Below are 20,744 nucleotides of genomic sequence, written 5' to 3'. Positions count from 1 at the left end.
TGACTCACCTCCGCAGGCTGGCCGGCCCCCAGGCTGGGCTGGGCGAGTATCTCTTCAAGAGACTCACCCTCCAATCACAACTAGGAGCCTTTGGAGCCCAGAGGCCTTTGAGGGGCCCCTCTGCATCCCCTGGTGTCCGCTTGGCTTTTGCCTGAGCCTCTCCCGCAAACGCTAGCCATTCTTTTAACCACCCTGAAGCCCTCTCCCAAGTATTGGGACCAAATGGAAACAATAAAGCTTTTTGCACCAAAGCAGCCAACAATAGCCGTCTGGTGTGAATAAATCAAAATTACACCTATTTTTTGTTGTCAGGCCAGCAAAAAAGTAATATATTTTTTTGGTGTGCCACAGAATTTTTTTTTAAAATATATTTTATTGATTTTTTACAGAGAGGAAGGGAGAGGGATAGAGAGTTAGAAACATCGATGAGAGAGAAACATCGGTCAGCTGCCTCCTGCACACCCCCCACTGGGGATGTGCCCGCAACCCAGGTACATGCCCTTGACCAGAATCGAACCTGGGACCCCACAGTCCACAGGCCGACGCTCTATCCACTGAGCCAAACCAGTTAGTGCGGTGTGCCACAGAATTTTAGGAATTAGTGTATGTGTGCCATGAGATGAAAAATGTTGGACATTGCTGTGTTAAAGCAATATAATGCTAAGCAAAGTCCCAAAAGATTGCCTACAGGCGTGGCATCCTTTTCAATCAACTACAATTATCATCTGCCCTTTTTAGGCAGCACGTGTCCCTACAATAGAACTATATAAAAAGAGGCAAAGAGGTGGTGAATGGGCGATTCTGGAAGTTCCTTCTGGAGAGGAGAAATGGGCAGAGGGGACGGAGAAGCTTGTGGTTACAGTTAAATGGAGGTTACATCATGATACGCTTCACGGTGGCTGCATTATTAAAAACAGGAAGGGAGGAAGGAGGCCTTGCGTGGACCAACGATCACAGTGTGAGAGCGTCATGAACCGAGGATGATGACTCATCTGTGCACTTCAGGTCAAAGAGGATGCACAAGTTGGTGCATCAATTGTGAACCCCGGTTTTGGACACTTTTCCAAATCCTGCTCCTGCACGGGGACCAAGGGCGGCGCTGCACCCCGCTGGCCACAAGAGGGCGCGCGCCGCTAGGGGAGGGCGCGGACGCCGGCACCGGCCGTGGCCACCTGTGCCTTAGGGTTTTGTTTTTGCAAAAGGAAAGCTGAGCCCAGCTGGGAGCTGTGGCAGCGCCCAAACAGGCGTGGCTGCTGGCAGGAGATCCCGGGGGCTCCCCAGGGAGGGCCCCCGGCCCTCGCGCCGCCCTGGGGTTTCGGGAGGAAGCAGCTGCCCGCCCAGCGAAGCCTCTGCGCGCTCCTGGCCTTGACCCCGACTTCCTGCTGCGCGACCCCACCTCCCCCGAGGCCGGCAGAGTTAAAAACGGAGGGCCCTCTGGCTGCATGTACTCCCCCTACAGGCTTGGTCTGGCCTGGAGGGAGTGTACCTTAAAAAGGTGTATTTGACCCCGCCGGGTGGCTCAGTGTTTGAGCGTGGACCTATGAACCAGGAGGTCCCGGTTCGTGTGCCCAAGTTGCAGGCTCAGTCCCCAGCGTGGGGCATGCAGGAAGCAGCCAATGATTCTCTATCATCATTGATGTTTCTATCTCCCGCTCTGAAATAAAAATATATTTCAAAAAAGTTTATTTGGCAACACTTAAAAATCAGGAAGTGTTTACCCTAAAAATCCAATTTTCCCTTCTCTCGGCAACAGTGCGCTGCCGTCCCCTCCCGGTGCACCCCTGCATGGGAGCGAGGTTTCTTCATAGCGTTGGTCTGGCCAATATCCAGCGTGGCCCTATTCTGGCTGTCATCGCCGCCTAGACGTGAGCCACATGGCACACTTCATACCACAACATCCCTTTTCTGCACAACTCTACCTGGGGTTAATCGTGGTCTTTTTAAAAATGTGCATGATTTTCTATGTACACTGAAAATTGTAATAAAACCCAAATGATACAAGTGGCTTCAACCTCCTTGCAAGGTGCAGAGGCACCAGGTAAGCTCAGGGCGGTTGTCCTGAGGGTGCCCCTCCGTTCTGCCTGCTCTAACCTGGGCGGTGCCCTGTCCATGCCCCTGCCCAGCAGCCCGCCTGCAGCTCCTTCTATCGAGTTAGGGACTTCCTAGTATGTGTCTTTCCCAAGCAGAGAAACCCCCCTTTTTAATCTAAATCATATGTGAAATTCCATGATATCAAACAGGAAATAGGATATCAATACAACTATCAATTTGCAACATTTACTTATTATAAACCCAGTTCATAAGAATGGTGGGTTAGTTGGAAAAGCCCAATTTGGAGTAAGGAGCTAGTGGGGCTGTAGCTTCTTTGGATTCATCCTGCTGCTTTTTCTTAAAAAATATTTTCTTGATTTTTTACAGAGAGGAAGGGAGAGGCATAGAGAGTTAGAAACATCGATCAGCTGCCTCCTGTGCACCTCCTACTGTGGATGTTGCCGCAACCAAGGTACATGCCCTTGACCGAAATCGAACCTGGGACCCTTCAGTCCGCAGGCTGACGCTCTATCCACTGAGCCAAACCAGTTAGCTGCTGCTTTTTCTTAATTGTGTAGGACGGAGAGGTCCCGGCTGGCCTGGGAGGGGTTTTAGCAGCTGACAGGCCACAAGCAGGGTTCCCCCAGGGCTGCCCGAGGTGAGGGTGCCTGTGCGGCTCCCAGTGTCAGCGTTTGCTGCTGATGACAGCAGTGTGCGCGTTTTAGGTGTTGCCAGATGTTGTGCACATAAGACCAGGTATCTGTGAGCCCCCCGAAGCACAAAGCACCGCGTTCACAGGATGCAGGTCAGAAACCACCACACAGAGGGAAGTGGCGGTTGCTGAGGGCCCCAAACCAGCTGCGTTTCCTTGGCGACATGAGTTTGCTTTTCATGCTGGGAAGAGGCTGGGCGGCTGCGCCCAGGGCATGGGCCATTCTGGGTCACTGAGCATCCCGGTCCCGGCTGGAGGCCCAGCCCAGGGGTGCGTCAGGCCAGGGCCAACTGCCCACAGAGGAAGCCAGGCAGCGCCAGCCCTGCCCTAACATCCCAGTGGCCCCAGGTGGGGTGGGCACAGGCTGGGCCCAGGAGGCACCTGACCTGGACTCGCATTCCAGCTCTGTCACTTTCCTCATGCCCATTCGGCTTTCTCCTCGAGTCTCCAACTCCACTGCCGGTTCGCTCAGGGTGCAGGTGCTTCCTCTCAGGCCCTCAAAGACAGGGGCAGGCAGCCCTGTACAGCGTGCTCAGTGGTTAGCATGTCAGCTGGTGCTAAGGGTTGTGGGTTCAATTCCTGATCAAGGGCATGTACCTGGGTTGCAGGTTGGATCCCACCCCAGTCGGGGTGCATGGGGGAGGCAACCAATCGATTTGTCTCTCTCACATCAGTGTTTCTACCTTCCCCTCTAAAAATCACTGGAGTCCAATGGTGTGGCTCAGTGGCTGAGCATCGATCTATGAACCAGGAGGTCACGGTTCGATTCCCAGTCAGGGCACATGCCCAGGTTGCGGGCTCTATCCCCAGTGTGGGGCATGCTGGAGGTAGCCGATCAATGATTCTCTCTCATCACTGATGTTTCTCTCTCTTTCCCATCCTCTTTGAAATCAATAAAAATATATATACACAACAGATTTACCATTTTAACATTTTTTTAGGTATACAGTGCAGTAGCATTAATGACATTTACATTATGGTGCCCTATCACCACTGGCCATCTCCAGAATGTTTTCATCTTCCCGAATGGAAACGGTCCCATTAAACACTAATCCCCATTCCCCTCACCTCAGACCTGGCAACCACCATCCTACGTTCTGTCTCTGAATCTTGACTACGCTAGGTCCCTCATGGGAGGGAACCAGACAGCATTTGTTGCTTTGTGTCTGAGCTATTTCACTTAACAGAGTGTCTCCCAGGATCATCCCCGGGGTAGCGTGTGTCAGAATGTCCTTTTTTTTTTTTTTTTTGGTGCCAAAACGCGGGAACGAGAATGTCCTTTTTTAAGGCTGCCCGTGTTGCTTTGAGTCCTGCTTTATGTCTTTCGTGAACAGTACTGACTTTCACCCTTGAAATCAATTTACTTTGAAAATATGCAAATCTTGAGAGGCCACTGTGCGCTGCATCCTTTACTGGTCTCATCCCCCCTGCCCCACCCCGACCTGCGTGGTCCCTGGGGAGCATCTCTCCCTGAGCTTCGCGGGCCCCTTCACTTCACTCCTGGTTTTACAACTTTTCACATCGACGGATCCTACACTGTGTGGTCTTTAGAGACTGGTGGCCATCCTGCTAGCGTATTCTTCTGGTTTAATAAGAATCCTTCTACAATTGGTCAAGTCAATATTTTATTTAAAAATAAAAAACCTACACACGCACACACACACACACACACACACACACGCACACACACTTCTTCTGGTTTAATAAGAATCCTTCTGCAATTGATCAAGTCAATATTTTAAAAAAACACCTACACACACACACACACACACACACACACACACACATCCACACACACACACACACACACACACACACACACACATCCACACATACACACACACACACACACACAGCTCACGAAGGCAGAGCCGGGAAAGGAGACTGAGATCTCGTCTTTGGCGCCAGGCTGACCACAGAGTGTTTCTCTTCCACAGCCGGCCGCACGTGAAGAAAGAGAGCAGATGCCCACGCTGATAAATTAGGAGAGGGCTTGGTTTTTACAGGGAGACTTAAGGCAGCGCCACTCCCGCGAGGAGTGGGATTTGTGCAGGAGCACCCAGAAACCTCTCCGTTGTGTTAGATGCAGGCACCAGTCCCGGAGGCCGTTTGAAGAGCAGGAGGCAGAGACCAGATTTCCCTGGAGGCTGCTTTTCTTTCCCGGACGAGGAGAATGTTCTCCGAGGTGAACAGGCCGGAGAGAGAGAGGTCCGGGGCAGCCCGGGAGCCCAGGAGGGAGGAGAAGGCCCTCCGTGCCCGCCAGCCGGGCAGGGCTTTGGCACAGGAACACAGGTTCGGAAGTCTCTCCTGAGGTCACCGGCCGGCGGGTCCTTCTGCGGGCCCGGAGGCCGCGGTGTCCTCAGACGGCTGCATCTTGGGGAGGAAAAGGCAATGTGAGGCCGGCCGGCCCGGGCGGGGCCCGCCCAGAAGTCACACTCCAGCTGGGTGACCCACGTTCCGCTCCGTGCACTGCCTTCCTCCACCCCGCACCAACTTTCATTGGGATTATTTTATTCTATTTAAATGCATCTCTAAAAAAAAAAAAATTAAATAGTGCAGAGGGGATGCCCATCCCTATTCCTCCCACCCCAGGCCGCAACATTTTCTACAGTGTTTTCATCATCCATGTTTGCCCTTCCACAGCTTTATGGAGATATCATCCGTATCCCACAGAATTCACCATGGTCTGCACTGTAGCCGCAGAACTGCACGACCATTTTAGAACATTTTCATCACTTCAACAAGAAACCCCATGCCCGTTGGCGGGCAGCCCTGTGTCCCACCTCCCCTGAGCCGTGAGCAACCGCAGAGCTACTTTCTGTCTCTGGATTTGTCTATTCCGGCCGCGTCGCCTCAATGGCACCCTACACTGTGTGGTCTTTGGAGACTGGCACCCTTCCTGTGAGCTTTTTGCCAGTGGCCCTGGGAGGAAAGGGAAGCTCTTTCTGCAGGAAATGTAATGTAAATGCTGCCACCTTTTTCATGCATTTTTTAAAAAAAGAACAAAGAAAGGAAGTGCTAGTTCAAAGAAAGGATTAATTAAATTAGTGGGTTCAAGCTTTCAGCGATTCTTAAGATAAAAAATATTAGGTATGGTATGGGGATATATTTATAAGGATGTTCATTACAGCGTTTTTTATTAGCAAAGAATTATATAACAACAACAAAAGATAATGCCCCTCACAGGAGACAAGTAAACTGTAGCACAGACATGCAATAGGGTCAGTTTGATCCCATGGAGCCATTAAGGACAGAAGCCCTGGCCAGTGTTGTTCAGTGGGTAGAGTGTTGGCCCACTCACCAAAAGGTCCAGGGTTTGATTCCCATTCAAGGGCATGTCCCTGGGTTGTAGGTTTGATCCCCAGCCCCAGTTGGGGCACATGCAGGAGGCAACCAATTGATGTGTCGCTCTCACATTGATGTTTCTCTCTCTTTCTCCCCTTCCTCTTCCCTCCCTCCCTTCCACTCTCTCTAAAAATCAATGGAAAAAAAAAATATACTCAGGTGAGGATTAACAACAACAACAACAACAACAAAGATGACAGAAAAGAGCACCTACCAACATGGGGAAAGTGTCTGGTAGATGGTCAAGTAGGAGATTAAGGTCAGGTTACAAAATAACCCACACCGTTCTGATCCTTTTAATCAAAGCGACATGTATACATATGTATCTCCAGCGCGCGCTCTCTCTCTCTCTCTCTCTCTCTCCATCTCCATCATCTCCATCTCTATCATCTCCATCTCCATCTCTGTATATTACTCAGAGAGAGGGAATACTGGAAGGAAAGATGCCCAGCATGTGCTATTTTGGGATAGTGTGAGGACAGATGGTTTTTATTAAAAACATTTTGTTCTTATTTGCATTTTCTAAATGTCCCATATTTTCTCTCTGTCATTAGGAAACATGTAAAGAAAATGCTTCTCCATCAGCGGCTGGCACGTCGGGGCATTCCTGGGCGTGGCGGGCACGGGGCCGAGCAGAGGTCCCGGGTGCCTGTGCCTCGCAGCCTCCTCTACAGCGGCCTGTGATCTGTTGTGAGGCCCGGAACAGGCTGTGCTCCGGGCCCTGAGCTCACGGAGATCACCTGTGTTCGGACAACCAGCACTCACCTGTGGACTGGGTCACACAAGAGATCTTGTAGGACAGCCACACGCTTGCCAGGCAGAGGAAGGTGGCCAGGAAGCCAAAGATCTGCACAGGAGAGAAGGGAGAGGAAGCTCAAGGGCCAGCCACCCATCCTGTGTCTGTCCCTGCACTGACTGTGGCGGGGAGGGAGCCCGGGGAATCACCTGACCCAAACACTGCGTCCTGGCTCAGGTGCAGAGACGAGGCCCTGTCCCCAGGGCTCCCGGCTGGGACCCAGGTCTCCACCTCTCCGTCCTCCTCACTCGGGGCAACTTCACGCCCATGTTCAGGTTTGTTTCAACCAAGCTGGGCCAAGCCACTGTACTTGAGTTATCCTGGGCTAACGGGAAAGAAAAAGGTGGAATCGTGCATTTTAACTTGGGTTTTAAAATGTATAATGGCCGAACTGGTTTGGCTCAGTGGATAGAGTGTCGGCCTGTGGACTGAAAGGTCCCAGGTTCAATTCCGGTCAAGGGCATGTACCTTGGTTGCGGGCACATCCCCACTGGAGGGTGTGCAGGAGGCAGCTGATTGGTCTCTCTCATTGATGTTTCTAACTCTCTATCCCTCTCCCTTCTTCTCTGTAAAAAAATCAATAAAATATATTTAAAAAAATAAAATAAAATGTATAATGTTCAAATGGATTGTATTGGTGTGATAGCACTGTTTGCATTTCATTCATGATGGTTTCTGTCTGGCTTCATAGCTGGGTGAAAGCCAGGAGCTGAGGCTTTGCTATCTAGCCTTATGTTTGCACATCCTATATAATAAAAGGCTAATATGCAAATTGTCCCCTCAACTGGGAGTTTGACCAGGGGGTGGGGCCAGCCAGTCAACTGCCCACGGCCCCTCCCCTCCACCAGCGTGACCTGATGGCCCCCATAGGGCGAGCCGGCCGGAACCCATCTGTGCACGAATTTGTGCACTGGGCCTTTAGTATTTAAATAATAGTGGACTAAAATACGTTCAGGCAGTGAGCGCTCCTTTAGTTTCTGAGGGTCCACCCAGTGCTCAACTGTGGGGCCCTCACCTCGTCCAACCTCCTCATCTGTGGATGGGGGACGGGGCGCCCAGACAGGAAAAGGGCCTCACCTGGGGCTCATCAAACAGGCAAGCGAGAAGCAGGCACACACTCTGGTGTCTGGCATGGAACTGCGAAGCCTGAAGCCATTTTCCTTACTTGTGAACAAATCTGGCAGCTGCAGCTAGTTTATGGGGCACGTACTCTGCGCCCACCAGTCTTCTAACTCTGCCAGGTGGGTCCTGGTGTGACCCTCTCAGCCCCTCACTTTGCAGCTGAAGAAATGGAGGGTCAGGGGGTCAATGAATTGCCCAGGGCCACGGAGACAGCAAGGGCCAGACCTGGGATGGGAGCCCAGGGAGCCTGGCTCCAGAGTCCACACTCTGCTCTACCTGTGGCCCAGCTGACCTCAGGCTGGCAAAGAGCCCCAGGCTCACTATGCTGCCACCAGGTGCCCTCGGAAACCACTGCACCGTCCAGGAGGAGGGGCCCAGGGCGAAGGGCAGGATCTCCAAGGCTGGGCTTTCTCTTCAAGCCTGGCTTCTGGTTTGCATAAGGGGCTGCCCCCCCGCCCCCCGCCCCACACACCCTCTCCCCTCCCCCCAGCTCTGTTCCCTTGGCTCCTTTTGTACTGACTGTCTGCACCACATAATCAGCCTGTTCGAGCCTGTTCCGGCCTCTCATTGTCTGTTCTGCACAATTAGCACATTATACACCGTCCTGGTCTCCAACTGTCTGCACTGCATAATGGAACAGCTTCTTCATTATGGCCACATAATGCCCTTCCGGATGGCAATGCCTGGTTTGCGAAATGTACCACGCGCCTTGGCCCTGACTCCTGAGCTGGATCACCACTCTCCCTAAGCAAGGACCCTATCTTTTTATCTCTTCCGGCTCCTCCACGGAACCAGGCCTGGTCCCAGGCACAGAGACGGTGTATGATAAATGGGATTCCAGGGCTCACACCGTTCTGTGCCACCTGAATCATAAAACCCAGTGGGCCTCTCCCCATGTGGGCCTGGAGCACAGTGGGCACAACTTTTCTTCGTGCCCCCTCCACCGGCCTGTCTGCAGGTGGAACCCTGTGGGTGGCAACCACACCTCTCCTGGGAGCCTGCAGGGAGGGAGTCCTGAGGGGTGCAAGGTGGTGGAGGGAGGGAGGGCTGTTGGTGGCATGAGTGTTCGGAGGAGTGACCTTCTGCCCCATGCCGACCTTTAGAGGGCAGGCTCCACTCTCGCTGGAATTCCAGGTGCGAACCCACTCTTGGCCCAAAGCCTCGGGGATTTTGGTAAAGTCTGCACATGAAAGAGTGGCTAAAACAGCTTTGCCTAAAACTCATTTTAAAAGTCTTGCTCCTTAGTGAGGCAAATCGGTACTGGCCCACAGGCCACCAAACTGAAAAGAATTCGCTAAATCAGAAATCATACGACAGGCGTCTATAAATCTTTAAGATAATGGCATACACATATGTATCTATGCGTGTGTATTTGTGTGGTAGATATAAATGGATCCCACAGCACTGCAGTTTTGTACATTTCCATGCTACCTCTGTTCAGGCTATCAGAGGGGTCAATTTCACCTTTGAAAGGAATAGGAGGATTCCTTCCTGGCCTGAATGTGGCTAAAAGTTAGGACTGATAAAGCTGGGACGGATGGCCGACGTCACCAGCAGATCACAGCGCTGTTCCCTTGGGGCCAAGAGGCTCCAGAATATTGTCCGAGGCAGCCACGAGCCAATGACCACAATGGACACGTGATTTCAAATCCACTTGCTGCCCGATGTAAGTGGCGGCTGCAAGAGAGAGGCCCCGGCCGCTGGGGCGATTTGTTTGCCAACAGCCCTGATGATTCACCCCCTGAGACCCTCCCTTTCAGCCTCTTTGGGGACCGGGCTGGCTGGATCAAGGTGGGTACCGATTCTGAGAAAGAAAGGCCCCAGAAAGCAATCCCTCCGCTGTCCCGTCAAGAAGAAAATGAGCCCGGAAAGCATGAACTCATTGCGAAGGCGCCCCGAGGAGATCCTCACCGAGGCGGCTACCAGCTCGCTCTGGCTGTAACTCTTGGAGGCGGCCACGATGGAGGCGATGAGGAGAAGCAGGGTGCCGATTAAATAGTGCAGAAGTTCCTGGGGGCAAAAACAAAGCAGAGCCGTGGGTCGGAGGTCCGCTCCTGGCGCCGAGAGGCAACCGGGGGTCAGGAGAGATGAACAGAAGAGGAGGGAGTGTAGCACCCCCGACAGGAGCAGCGCAGATCACAGCAAACAGAAGCGTAAGGTGGCCGGGATGATGCGTGAGGCTGGCCAGGATGGGGCCGAGCAAGAGAGAAAAGATGCCAGGCAGGCAGGGAGGAAGGAAGGGGACAGGAAGAAAGGATACTTCCCATGTGAGGACAGAAATCCACCAAAAGCTGCTCCACTCCTGAGATCAACCTGTAGACAGTACCTTGACCTCCGGCCCCTGAGCTTCTCCCAGCACCCAGGCTGGAGAGTTTAAGCAAAGCTCCAGCCCCGAGAAGCGAGGCCCCTTAAAGAGATGGGTGTCCTGGCCTGGCCGGTGTTGCTCAGTGGATAGAGCACTGGCCTGCAGACTGAGGGGTCGGTTCCGGTCAGGGGCACATGCCCAGGTTGTGGGTTCGATCCCCAGTGGGGGGCGTGCAGGAGGCAGCCGATCAATGGTTCTCTCTCATCATTGATGTTTCTATCTCTCCCTCTCCCTTCCTCTCTGAGATCAATGGGAATATATTTAAAAAAAAAGAGAGATGGGTGCCTTTCGCTTCTGCCTCAGAGAATGTTCTGGGCTCACTGAGCTGGCTCTGGTGGCTGCCTGCCCTGTGAGCCGTTTTTTAGTTGTGGACTTGACAGGTGCTCGGCCCCCTCCGGCCCGGAGTGAGAGCCTGGAGTGTGGTCCCGGCCCTTCTGCCAAGTGCCTGGGCGTGTGGTGGGCGCGGGCATTCTCATTCCTCAGCCCGCCTGGTTTCGTCTGCATTTTGTCTTCCCTCCTCTCTTCTCTCCAGAAGTGCATCTGAGGCCAAGCTCTGCGGGTAAGTCTCCTGGTGGGACTGACTCTGCCTTTGCTCCGCCCCCTGGTGGGTCTGACTTCGCCTTTGCTCTGCCCCCTGGTGGGTCTGACTCCGCCTTTGCTCCGCCCCCTGGTGGGTCTGACTCCGCCTTTGCTCCGCCCCCCTGGTGGGTCTGACTCCGCCTTTGCTCCGCCCCCTGGTGGGTCTGACTTCGCCTTTGCTCTGCCCCCTGGTGGGTCTGACTCCGCCTTTGCTCCGCCCCCTGGTGGGTCTGACTCTGCCTTTGCTCCGCCCCCTGGTGGGTCTGACTCCGCCTTTGCTCCGCCCCCTGGTGGGTCTGACTCCGCCTTTGCTCCGCCCCCTGGTGGGTCTGACTCCGCCTTTGCTCCACCCCCTGGTGGGTCTGACTCCGCCTTTGCTCCGCCCCCTGGTGGGACTGACTCTGCCTTTGCTCCGCCCCCTGGTGGGTCTGACTCCGCCTTTGCTCCGCCCCTGGGCGGGTCCGCAGGGCTGTCCGTAGCCGTCCACTCACTCTTCAGGATTAGGGTGTCATTCAGCAGCATGGACGCACTTCCACCTCCTTCTTCCTCCCCAGTAAATACCAGGTCAGAGCAGGACTGGGGTTCAAGGCCATTCGTAACGCTCACTCTGAACCCAGAGCGTATGCATGTGCAGTCTCCAGCGAGAGTTCAGAGAAGATTCCTTTGTGAAGTTCTGGCCATCAGGGCAGGCGGCTGTTCAATGTTGGGCAAGCATCCCACTTTCAGGCTGCAGCTCCTGTCAAAGCCGTGCAAAATCGAAGACCCTGACTTCTCCCCGAGCGATGAGAAAGGAGTATCGCAAGGTGGACCACAGAGATTTTGACCAAGAGCAGATCAGTAACTGGAGGTTCCCTACGCCAAGATTCTCTGGGGAAAATGACTTGAGAGAGAGAGTCTTAAGGGAAGGTGCCAACATGTTCTGGGCTAAAAAACTGTGTGGCTGAATGAATCCTTCCAACATTCAGTACCCTTTCAGCCCTCCCTCATTACCCCTCCCCCCCTTTATTCTCTCCTTTGCGTGTTCCTTGTGAGTATCAGGGAAGCCCAGAGGAGCTTGCCCTCAAAAGCAGCAAAAAGGTGCCACAACTTTGAAAGGGGCCTTACAACTTAGCAACATAAAAGGAATTTCTCTTAAAATGTGAATGATTAAACAATTCAACCAAGAAGCAGAGGTTGTCAGGCTAGATTAAAAAAAAAATCCAACTACAATACATGTTTTCTATAGGAGACACACTTTATATTCAAAGACACAAATAAGTTGAAAGGAGAAGGATGGAAAAGACGTGTCATTCAAATAGCAACCAAAAGAAAGCTAGAGTGGCTGTAGTTGTATCAGACAAAGTAGATTTTAAAACAAAAAACGTTACCAGAGATTAAAAGGGACATTTTATAACGATGGACATGTCAATTCGTCAGGAGAATATAACAATTATAAACATGCATGCACCTAATAACAGAGCAACAAAATACATGAAACAAAAACTCAAATAAATGAAGGGAGAAATAGATAATTCAAAAATAATAGCTGGAGGCTCCAATACCACATAATGTTTAGAACAACTAGGGAGAAAATCAACAAGGAAACAGAAGGCTCAAACAATACTATCAAACAACTAGACGTAACAGGCACCTATGAAACATTCTACCCAACAACAATAGAATATACGTTCTTCTCAAACGCACATAAAACATTCTTCAGCACAGACCGTAGGCCAGCGGTTCTCAACCAGTGGGTCGCGACCCTTTTGGGGGTCGAACGACCCTTTCACAGGGGTCGCCTAAGACCATCGGAAAACAGATATATAATTACACATTGTTTTTGTGATTAATCACTATGCTTTAATTATGTTCAATTTGTAACAATGAAATTGGGGGTCACCACAACATGAGGAACTGTATTAAAGGGTCGCGGCATTAGGAAGGTTGAGAACCACTGCCGTAGACCATATGCCAAACCATAAAAACAACCCCCATAGATATAAAAGGACTGAAATATTGTGAGGTGTGTTCTCCAACTACTACAGAATAAAATTAGAAATCAATAGCAGATAGAAATTTGGGAAACTCACAAATTTGTAGAAATTAACACATTCCCTAACTAATTAATGGGTCAAAGAAGAAATCACAAGGGAAATTAGAAAAATACTTGGAGATGAATGAAAATGAACACCCAATACACCCAAATTATGGGAAGCAACGAAAGCGGTGCTCAGAGAGGTGTCTATAGCTGTAAATGGAAAAAGAAGAAAGGTTTCATATTCATAACCTAACCTTCACCTTAAGACACTGGAAAAGAGAAGCACAGTAAACCTAAAGCAAGAAGAAAGTCGGAAAATAGCCAGTGCTGACAGGATGTAGAGAAACCTGGAACCCGAATACATTGCTGATGGGAATGTAAACGGATGTGCCACTTTGGAAAAACAGTCTGGCAGGTCCTCAGACAATTAAACATAGTGACCAGGTGACCCAGCAATTCCACTCTGAGTTATAGTCCCAAGGGAGTGAAATCATGTCCATACAAAAAACTTGCACATGAATGCTCATAGCAGCAGTATTTGTAACAGCCACATGCCCATCAGGGATGAACAGATGTGGTATATCTGTTCAATGGAACACTACTTGGCTATTATGAAAAGGAAAAAAAGTACTGACACACAATACAACTTAGATCAACCACAAAGACACTCTGCTAAGTGAAAGAAGCCAGTCACAGAAGACCATATATATGATTCCATTTACATGAAATATCCAGAATAGGAAAATTTACAGAGACAGGAAGTACATTAGTGGCTGGTCAGGGCTGGAGGGGATGAGGGGTTGACGGTGACGGTGAAAGGGCATGGCGTTCCTTTCTGAGGTGAGGAAACGCTCTAAAATGCATTGTGGAGATGGCTGCACAGCTCTGGGAATACACTAAACCCACTGAATTATACACTTTAAACGGGTAACTGTATGGCATGTGAACTATCTATCAATAAAGCTGTTTTAAAAAATAATACAGTGGGAAGAGAAAACCCTGGCCACTTTGAGCTCTTTCCTCGGACTCTGCCGGTCCATTTTAGCTGACAAATGTCATCCAATACTCACCACGGTACAAATACCCATCACCTTCGTCAGCTTCTTCCTTCCATGTTCCTCCTCCCAACTCCCCCACACAGCCCATTATCTGTCACTTGAGAGGATAAACATTGGGGTGAGAGGCAGAATTTTTCTGTGGCTGGAAGGTGAGTGTTAGAAGCAGAGGGACATCAGACAAGCAGAGATGTCCACCAAACAGTGGGAAATTCAGGGCTGAAGCAGCGAAGGATGGTGCAAGAGGTGGGGTGGGCAGACGAGAGGGCTCCAGGGGGTCTCAGTGCCCAGCTAACATCCTGACTTCTGGGCCGAGGGCAGGACCAGGCCACCCTTACCGACAGGGGCCAGCTGATGCAGGTGAGCACGCGGTAGAGGCGGAAGAGGTGGACCAGGTAGAAGGCGAGGATCATGATCAAGTTGCAGATGGTGACCACTTCGAAGTATCTGTAGGCGCTCTGGCTGATCCAGGGAGAGCTCCTCACGCAGATGAAGGCGATCAGCAGGCTGACCTGAGACATAAGCACGGACACCTCAGAGAAATGCCACCAGGACGGGCGCCCGGGACCAAACGGCAACAACGTAACAGAAACACAAACCACCGCCGAAAATCGAGGAACTGCTGCAATTCAGGATGTTTCCCTACAAATAGGCGGGATGGGTACAATTTCCTGCAGTGCAAGCCTTTAAACTCTCTTTTTGTTGTTGATGCTCACCAGAGGATATTTTTCCATTTGTTTTTTTTTCTGAGAGTGAGAGAGGGAAAGACAGAGAGAGAAACATCGATGTGAGACACATCGATTGACTGCCTCCCGCATGTGCCCCAACCAGGACCAGGGATTGAGCCTGCAGCAGATGTACATGCCGGAATCGAACCCGGGACTCTTCAGTCCGCAGGCTCCATCCACTGAGCCAAACCGGCTAGGGCAGGATCTATTCTAAAAGGACAACTAATTTAGGACAAAATTTATTTTATGTTGCCCCTTCCCTACAGAAGGGTGATTCTCAGAGGGAGTATGCATGGTTGGCAGCACCCATGCCTGTACCACGCGATGCCGATAGCACCCCCCACCACGGCTGGGACAGCCAAAAATGTCTCCAGACATCGCCAAAGGACACAAAGGCGATGTCTGGAGACATTTTTGGCTGTCCCAGCCGTGGTGGGGGGTGCTATCGGCATCGCGTGGTACAGGCATGGGTGCTGCCAACCAGCCCACAATGCACAGGATGGTCCCCGGTCTCCTTTGTAGCCCAGACGGTTGTGCTGCTGTGGAGAACCGGCTGGAGGACATGGGAGTCTGTAGAGAGAATCAAACCACAAAAACGGATCTAACGCCGGTAAAGCAGTCAAGGCTAAAAACGCTTGCTTCCTGAAGCCCCTCATTCTAGCACGCTCCCCAGGCCCTCGGGACAGGCACAGCGGCCAGAAGGGCCCGCTGGGCTTGCGGCCTACGGTGCACACGAAGAAGGCTCTGCTCAACAGATCAATGCAGAAGAGCGTGACCGACGAGAAGGGACCCTCCACACTGGCCTGGTCCCCTTTGCTAATGAGCAACGTATTTTCATGTTCTCAGTTCCGCTCCGGCCGGCCAGCCAGCCGTGGTAACACAATGATTCACGCCTTGAGGTTGTTCCACGGCCGAGGGGAGGCTTGCCTGCCTCAGGAGCGTGCGTGCTGGCCCGTGCTCGGCTGCGTGGGTCCTCTACCTCTCAGTCCGACACCGACCCCCTCGGGGCCGGGGCGGTTTAGTTCAAGGCCCGCTTACATAATGCACACAACCCAGGAGGCAGGCAGTGCGTTCCCGGTGAAGAAGCAGTTCTGCACCGAATTTAACGCGAGGATTAGAATAATTCTTACAACCTTTCATCTGTGACAGTAGCTCTTCCTTGTGGTCACACAGAGATGTGTGGGGTTTCCCAGTGACCAAAAGGGGCCCGGGCAGGTCTCCCCCGAGCTCCCAGGCCGAGAGCACATCGCTGCTCCACCACAGCCCCTCAACCCTCCCTGGGCAACTCGCCGTGAAACGAGACTTCCTGAACTCTGCCCACCCACTGGGCCTGAGTCCGCCTACCACAACCTCTGCTTTAGGCAAGCCCAATGCTGGAAAGTCTCATTTAGACAGCAGAGGCTGTGCATGCAGGCAAGCTGCTGGAAGCTTCCTTTTTGCCCAAGGGTTCTCCCATTCCTAGTTTAGAGAGCCAACATCTCAGATAGTGCACTTGACCAAAAAAAAAAAAAAAAAAGAAGAGTTGATTGATAGCGATCTTTTCAGGAATTCTTCTAAGGCCAGTGGGTGGCCTGTGCAGAGGCTGGAGGCCCCAGAATCAGTCAGATCCATGCCCAGGCGGCCACCAGGAAAGAGAAGCATAAGAAGGGACAAAGCAATGGCAGAGAAAAAGGCCCTGGGGTGTTGGTCCCCGACCCCCAGCTGACCCTCTCAGGACCTCTTCTTGTTCCCTGTTAGAAAAGCAAGTCCACAAACACGTCTGAATTCAGGGATGAGTAGGAGTTCTGACCTCAGGATGGACTGAAGGAGTGCCCCCAGCTCCTTTCGTCAAGGTTTTGTTGGTAATCCTCACCCGAGAATATTTTTTCCATTGATTTTTTTTTTTTAAGAGAGAGTGGAAGGGAGGGGAGAGAGATAGAAACACCAAGGTGAGGGAGACACACAGATTGGTTGCCTCCCATACATGCCTGGCCGGGCAGGGGAACGAATGTGCAACCTGGTACATGGCCTTGACGGGGTATTGAACCCCAGACCCTGAGGTGCTCGGGCTGACACTCTAACCACTGAGCCACACAAGCCAGGGTTCATCAAGGTTTGTTCTTCTATGTTGAACTGTCATGGGCACTGGAAATAAAGTATCTAACATAAATGTCCACTAAAAGCAATGTTGCAAGGACCCTCAGCTGAGGGTCTCACAAACCAGCCAATTGCCTCAGATTAGAAACCAGCCCTTTTGCTCCAAACTGTGTCCCTTCTGACTCCACACAGTTGGAATTCTTACCAGAAAGAGATCATTTTTGTGAAAGTAGCCATGGGTTTCAATTTCACAGGAGATGAAGCCGGCCGACATCACCTGAGAGACGCAACTGTCCCCTGAGAACTCGGGAACTCAGACAAGCTGGTCCTAACTCCGCAGCCAGGCACCAGACAGCTTGGCCAGGTTCTCGGCTGGGTGGTGTCCCCAAAATACCCCGCAACGCCATACTGAAGACTTTGAATGAAGGTTACTTGACAGGCAGCCGGTGCCAGAGGGCACCTCGACCCTCCCTCGTGTCCCTGAGTGCAGGAACTACATCTCCCCCGTGACAGGTGCCTCCTGCCCCAGCGGGGCTGAGAGAGACCACCTTGGGACTGGAGCTGAGAGATCCTGAGCCAAAGGCTCACAGAACATTTCAGTTTTTTGTTTTTTTTTTAAACATATATTTTATTGATTTTTTTACAGAGAGGAAGGGAGAGGGCTAGAGAGTTAGAAACATTGACGAGAGAGAAGCATCGATCAGCTGCCTCCTGCACACCCCCCACTGGGGACATGCCCGCAACCAAGGTACATGCCCTTGACCGGAATTGAACCTGGGACCCTTCAGTCCGCAGGCTGACGCTCTATCCACTGAGCCAAACCGGTCAGGGCAGAACACTTCAGTTTTATAAAAAGGTTCCATCACTGAGCCTCAGTTTGCGATCCGCGCATCCTATTGTGATTCTCTCGTGCGCACGTTCTAAACTGGCGCTTCTCCTGTTAGTCTAATCTTGTGACAATTTTACTATTTTGTGACTGGCCCATCCATAAGGTCTAAATGAGGGCAGAGGGGGGTTCTCCCCCTCCCTGACAGCCTGAGGAAGAAATGGAATTTTGAAGGCTGGCCGGACAACTTTTGGAGAAGACTCAAGAGATGCCTTCTTCTGAGCTGGACAGCAGAGGCCTGGGGTGGGCTCGGGGCCCCTGCCGCCTGCAGCCTGAGCCCTCAGCAGGCCTGACCCCTCCATGTCCCTGCCTGGTCTGGTCCACTGAGCATGCCTGTGTCTGGCTGAAGCTGGCACCAGACACCTTTTGTTTTAAGAGCCCTGGGTTGGATTCTGGCACGTCACTGACCCCATCGTCTCCCCGTTTTTCAGTCTGACCTTGGAATACTGTGTCAGTGAGAGAGACAGGCAGGAGGAGGGGAAGTAATGGATGAAAGGTAACATCAGAACGTCTCAGGCCGGCCCGGGCCTGGTTGCACCAAAGGGTCTCGGGTTCGATTCCCAGCCAACGGATGTACCTGGGTTGCAGGTTCAATCCCTGGCCCCATTGGGTGTGTGTGGGAGGCAACCAATCGATGTGTCTCTCTCACATCAATGTCTCTCTCTCTCTCTCTCTCTCTCTCTCTCTCTCTCTCTCTCTCTCTCTCTCTCTCTCCTTCTCCTTCTCCCTCTCTCCCACACTCAATGGAAAAATATCCTCGGGTGAGGATTAACAAACAAAAAAGTCTCAGGCCCAACTCCAAGAGGCTTTTCTGCAAAAACCCGGGAGAGGAAAGCCAGGCGTGTTCACACGTCAGAGACGTGAATGATGAGACTTGGGGTAGCAAGGGCATGGAGATGGAAACAGGCCCACAAGTGACTTTGCCTGGCAGTGGGCAGGCAGGAAGAGGAATGCACACTGTCCCCACCTTTGGCTGAATTCTGCCCTGGGGAGTAGGCAAATTTACCCGCCTTCCTGGTAAAGCCCCCACGAGTCATCACCAGGAAACAGCCCTGGTGCCATCTCATCAACACCCACGGGGAGAGAACCTTACCCTGGCTTACTTCCTCTGGGCCCCCGTCTCACTCACCAACATCAGACTTTTGCTACACAGGCTTCTTCCCACCCTCTCACGCCCAGCACACACTTCTGTTCTGTATTCAAATATAAAAATGCCATAGAAAACCCAAGGGAGGCCCTCGCTGGTTTGGCTCAGTGGATAGAGCATCAGCCTGTGGAAGAAAGGGTGCCGGGTTCGATTCCAGTCAAGGGCACATGTCTGGGTTGTGGGCTCGATCCCCAGCGAGGGGCGTGCGGAGACAGCTGATCCACGATTCTCTCTCATCATTGATGTTTCTATCTCTCTCCCCCTCTCCTTTCCTCTCTGGAATCAATAAAAATATATATATATATTTTTTTTTTTTTAAAAAAGAAAGAAAACCCAAAGGAGGGGGAATAACGGAGGGAACATTCTGTCAGGGGTCCCGGGGTCCAGGCCTCGAGCAGCCGGGTAATGTACTGGTTTCTGAATGGAACCAGAGTCACCTGCAGTAAACGCAAACACCGGAGCCGGTGTGTGTCCTGCTGGGAACATTACCGGAAGGCCGCGGAAGAAGCTGCGGACAGTGGTTGCTTCTGGGGAGGAGAATGATTTAGTGGTTTAGAAAATGCGCTTCTTTTGTTCTCCTGTGTTATAAAGATCACAGAATGAGTTGTAAAATAGCATTTTTTAAGGACCTGTCTCGGGGATCTTTCATGGCACATATATGCAGATCTACCCTTTTCTTTTAATTGGCGGCAGCTTTATCTGACCCGGGTTTCTCAGCCTTAGCACTGTTGACATTTGGGGCCGTCTTATAGGACTTTTAGCAGCCAATAGCGACAACCAGAAATGTCTCCGGATCTTTTCAAAGGTCCTCTGGGCGAGAACCACTGCTTTAGACAGCCTCTTATTAACGAGCGTTTATCCCATCCCCAGTTTCTGACAAATTCAGACAATTTTGCTAATGGATTCTTGGACGTACTTCTTTGTATGAGCACTTCTAGAAGATTCCTGGAAGTGAAATTACTGGGTGAAAGCATTTTTACACTTAAGATTTTGATGTTTGCTGCCAAAAGGCTATCCAAAGAAGATACGAGTTTCCCCGCATAGGAAATCTTGCCAAAACAGATGATCATCAGTGTCATGGGGCTGTGGCAGAGGAGGGCACGATTCATTCACCTGATGTTGAACTGAGTACCTACTATGTGCAGGGCAGGCAGCGGGGAGCAGAGTAAGCGTGAAACCTACGGGGTCCCTGTACTCGCCGAGCTTGCATGCGAGTTGGGGAGAAGGGTAGTGAACAAGTTAACCAACAAACACGTTGCTAGGCACTGATTGCAAGGCAGGGTTTTTGGCAGATGTTCACTGGCCAGGAGATAAGTCTGGGTCTTCTGTGAATTAGGCGTTTTAAGGGAAATCAGTCTCTCAGCGAAGTTTGTCCTAGATGATGTATTGTAGAACTGTATTCCTGAAACCTATGTAATTTTATTAACCAATGTCACCCCAATACATTCAATTTTTTAAAAAGTTTGTTTTTCCGAAGGCATGTGCCTGAGACTCTCCATTTCATATCCTCTAAAATATCCATTTTATTTATGTTTGCTTGCTTATTTATTTTAATCCTCACCCGAGGATATTTTTCCATTGATGTTTTAGAGAGAGTGGAAGGGAGGGAGAGACAGAGAGAGAGAAACATCGATGTGAGACACATCGATTGGCTGCCTCCTGCATATGCCCCGATCAGGATTAGGAATCGCGCCTGCAACCGAGGCACGCACCCTTGACCGAAATCAAACTGGGACCCATCAGTCTGCAGGCCAATGCTCTATCCACTGAGCCAAACCGGCTAGGGCTGTTTTGCGGTAATTTGATCAGCAACCATAGTGTCTGGAGCAGGCACCGAAACAAAAACAAAAAAAAGGTCCCACTTGCTCTGTTTTGAAAGTAGCAC

At 51.4% G+C, this 20,744-nt stretch overlaps 1 protein-coding gene across 2 annotated transcripts in view; it reads right to left on the bottom strand.

Annotated features, from left to right (window-relative positions):
* Positions 1-4,355: 4,355 nt before the first annotated feature.
* CMTM7 (CKLF like MARVEL transmembrane domain containing 7) overlaps positions 4,356-20,744 on the bottom strand; it is a 39,297-nt gene continuing 22,908 nt past the window's right edge. Inside the window, exons 2-5 of one of the 2 annotated variants that reach the window (XM_036332849.1) lie at positions 14,361-14,534; positions 9,918-10,016; positions 6,854-6,935; positions 4,356-5,116 (exon numbers count right to left, since the gene is read on the bottom strand). In XM_036332849.1, the coding sequence (XP_036188742.1) occupies positions 5,103-5,116; positions 6,854-6,935; positions 9,918-10,016; positions 14,361-14,534 (369 nt within the window). In that variant the 3' untranslated portion in view covers positions 4,356-5,102. Of the gene's footprint in view, positions 5,117-5,137; positions 5,275-6,853; positions 6,936-9,917; positions 10,017-14,360; positions 14,535-20,744 lie in introns of those variants that run through there. The other variant, XM_036332848.1, reaches the window with a different exon arrangement.

The sequence above is a fragment of the Myotis myotis genome, unplaced genomic scaffold (assembly GCF_014108235.1).
Source record: "Myotis myotis isolate mMyoMyo1 unplaced genomic scaffold, mMyoMyo1.p scaffold_m19_p_13, whole genome shotgun sequence".
Classification (NCBI taxonomy): domain Eukaryota; kingdom Metazoa; phylum Chordata; class Mammalia; order Chiroptera; family Vespertilionidae; genus Myotis; species Myotis myotis.
Note: the sequence above shows the minus strand (reverse complement) of the source record. Positions and strands in the feature narration are given on the sequence as shown.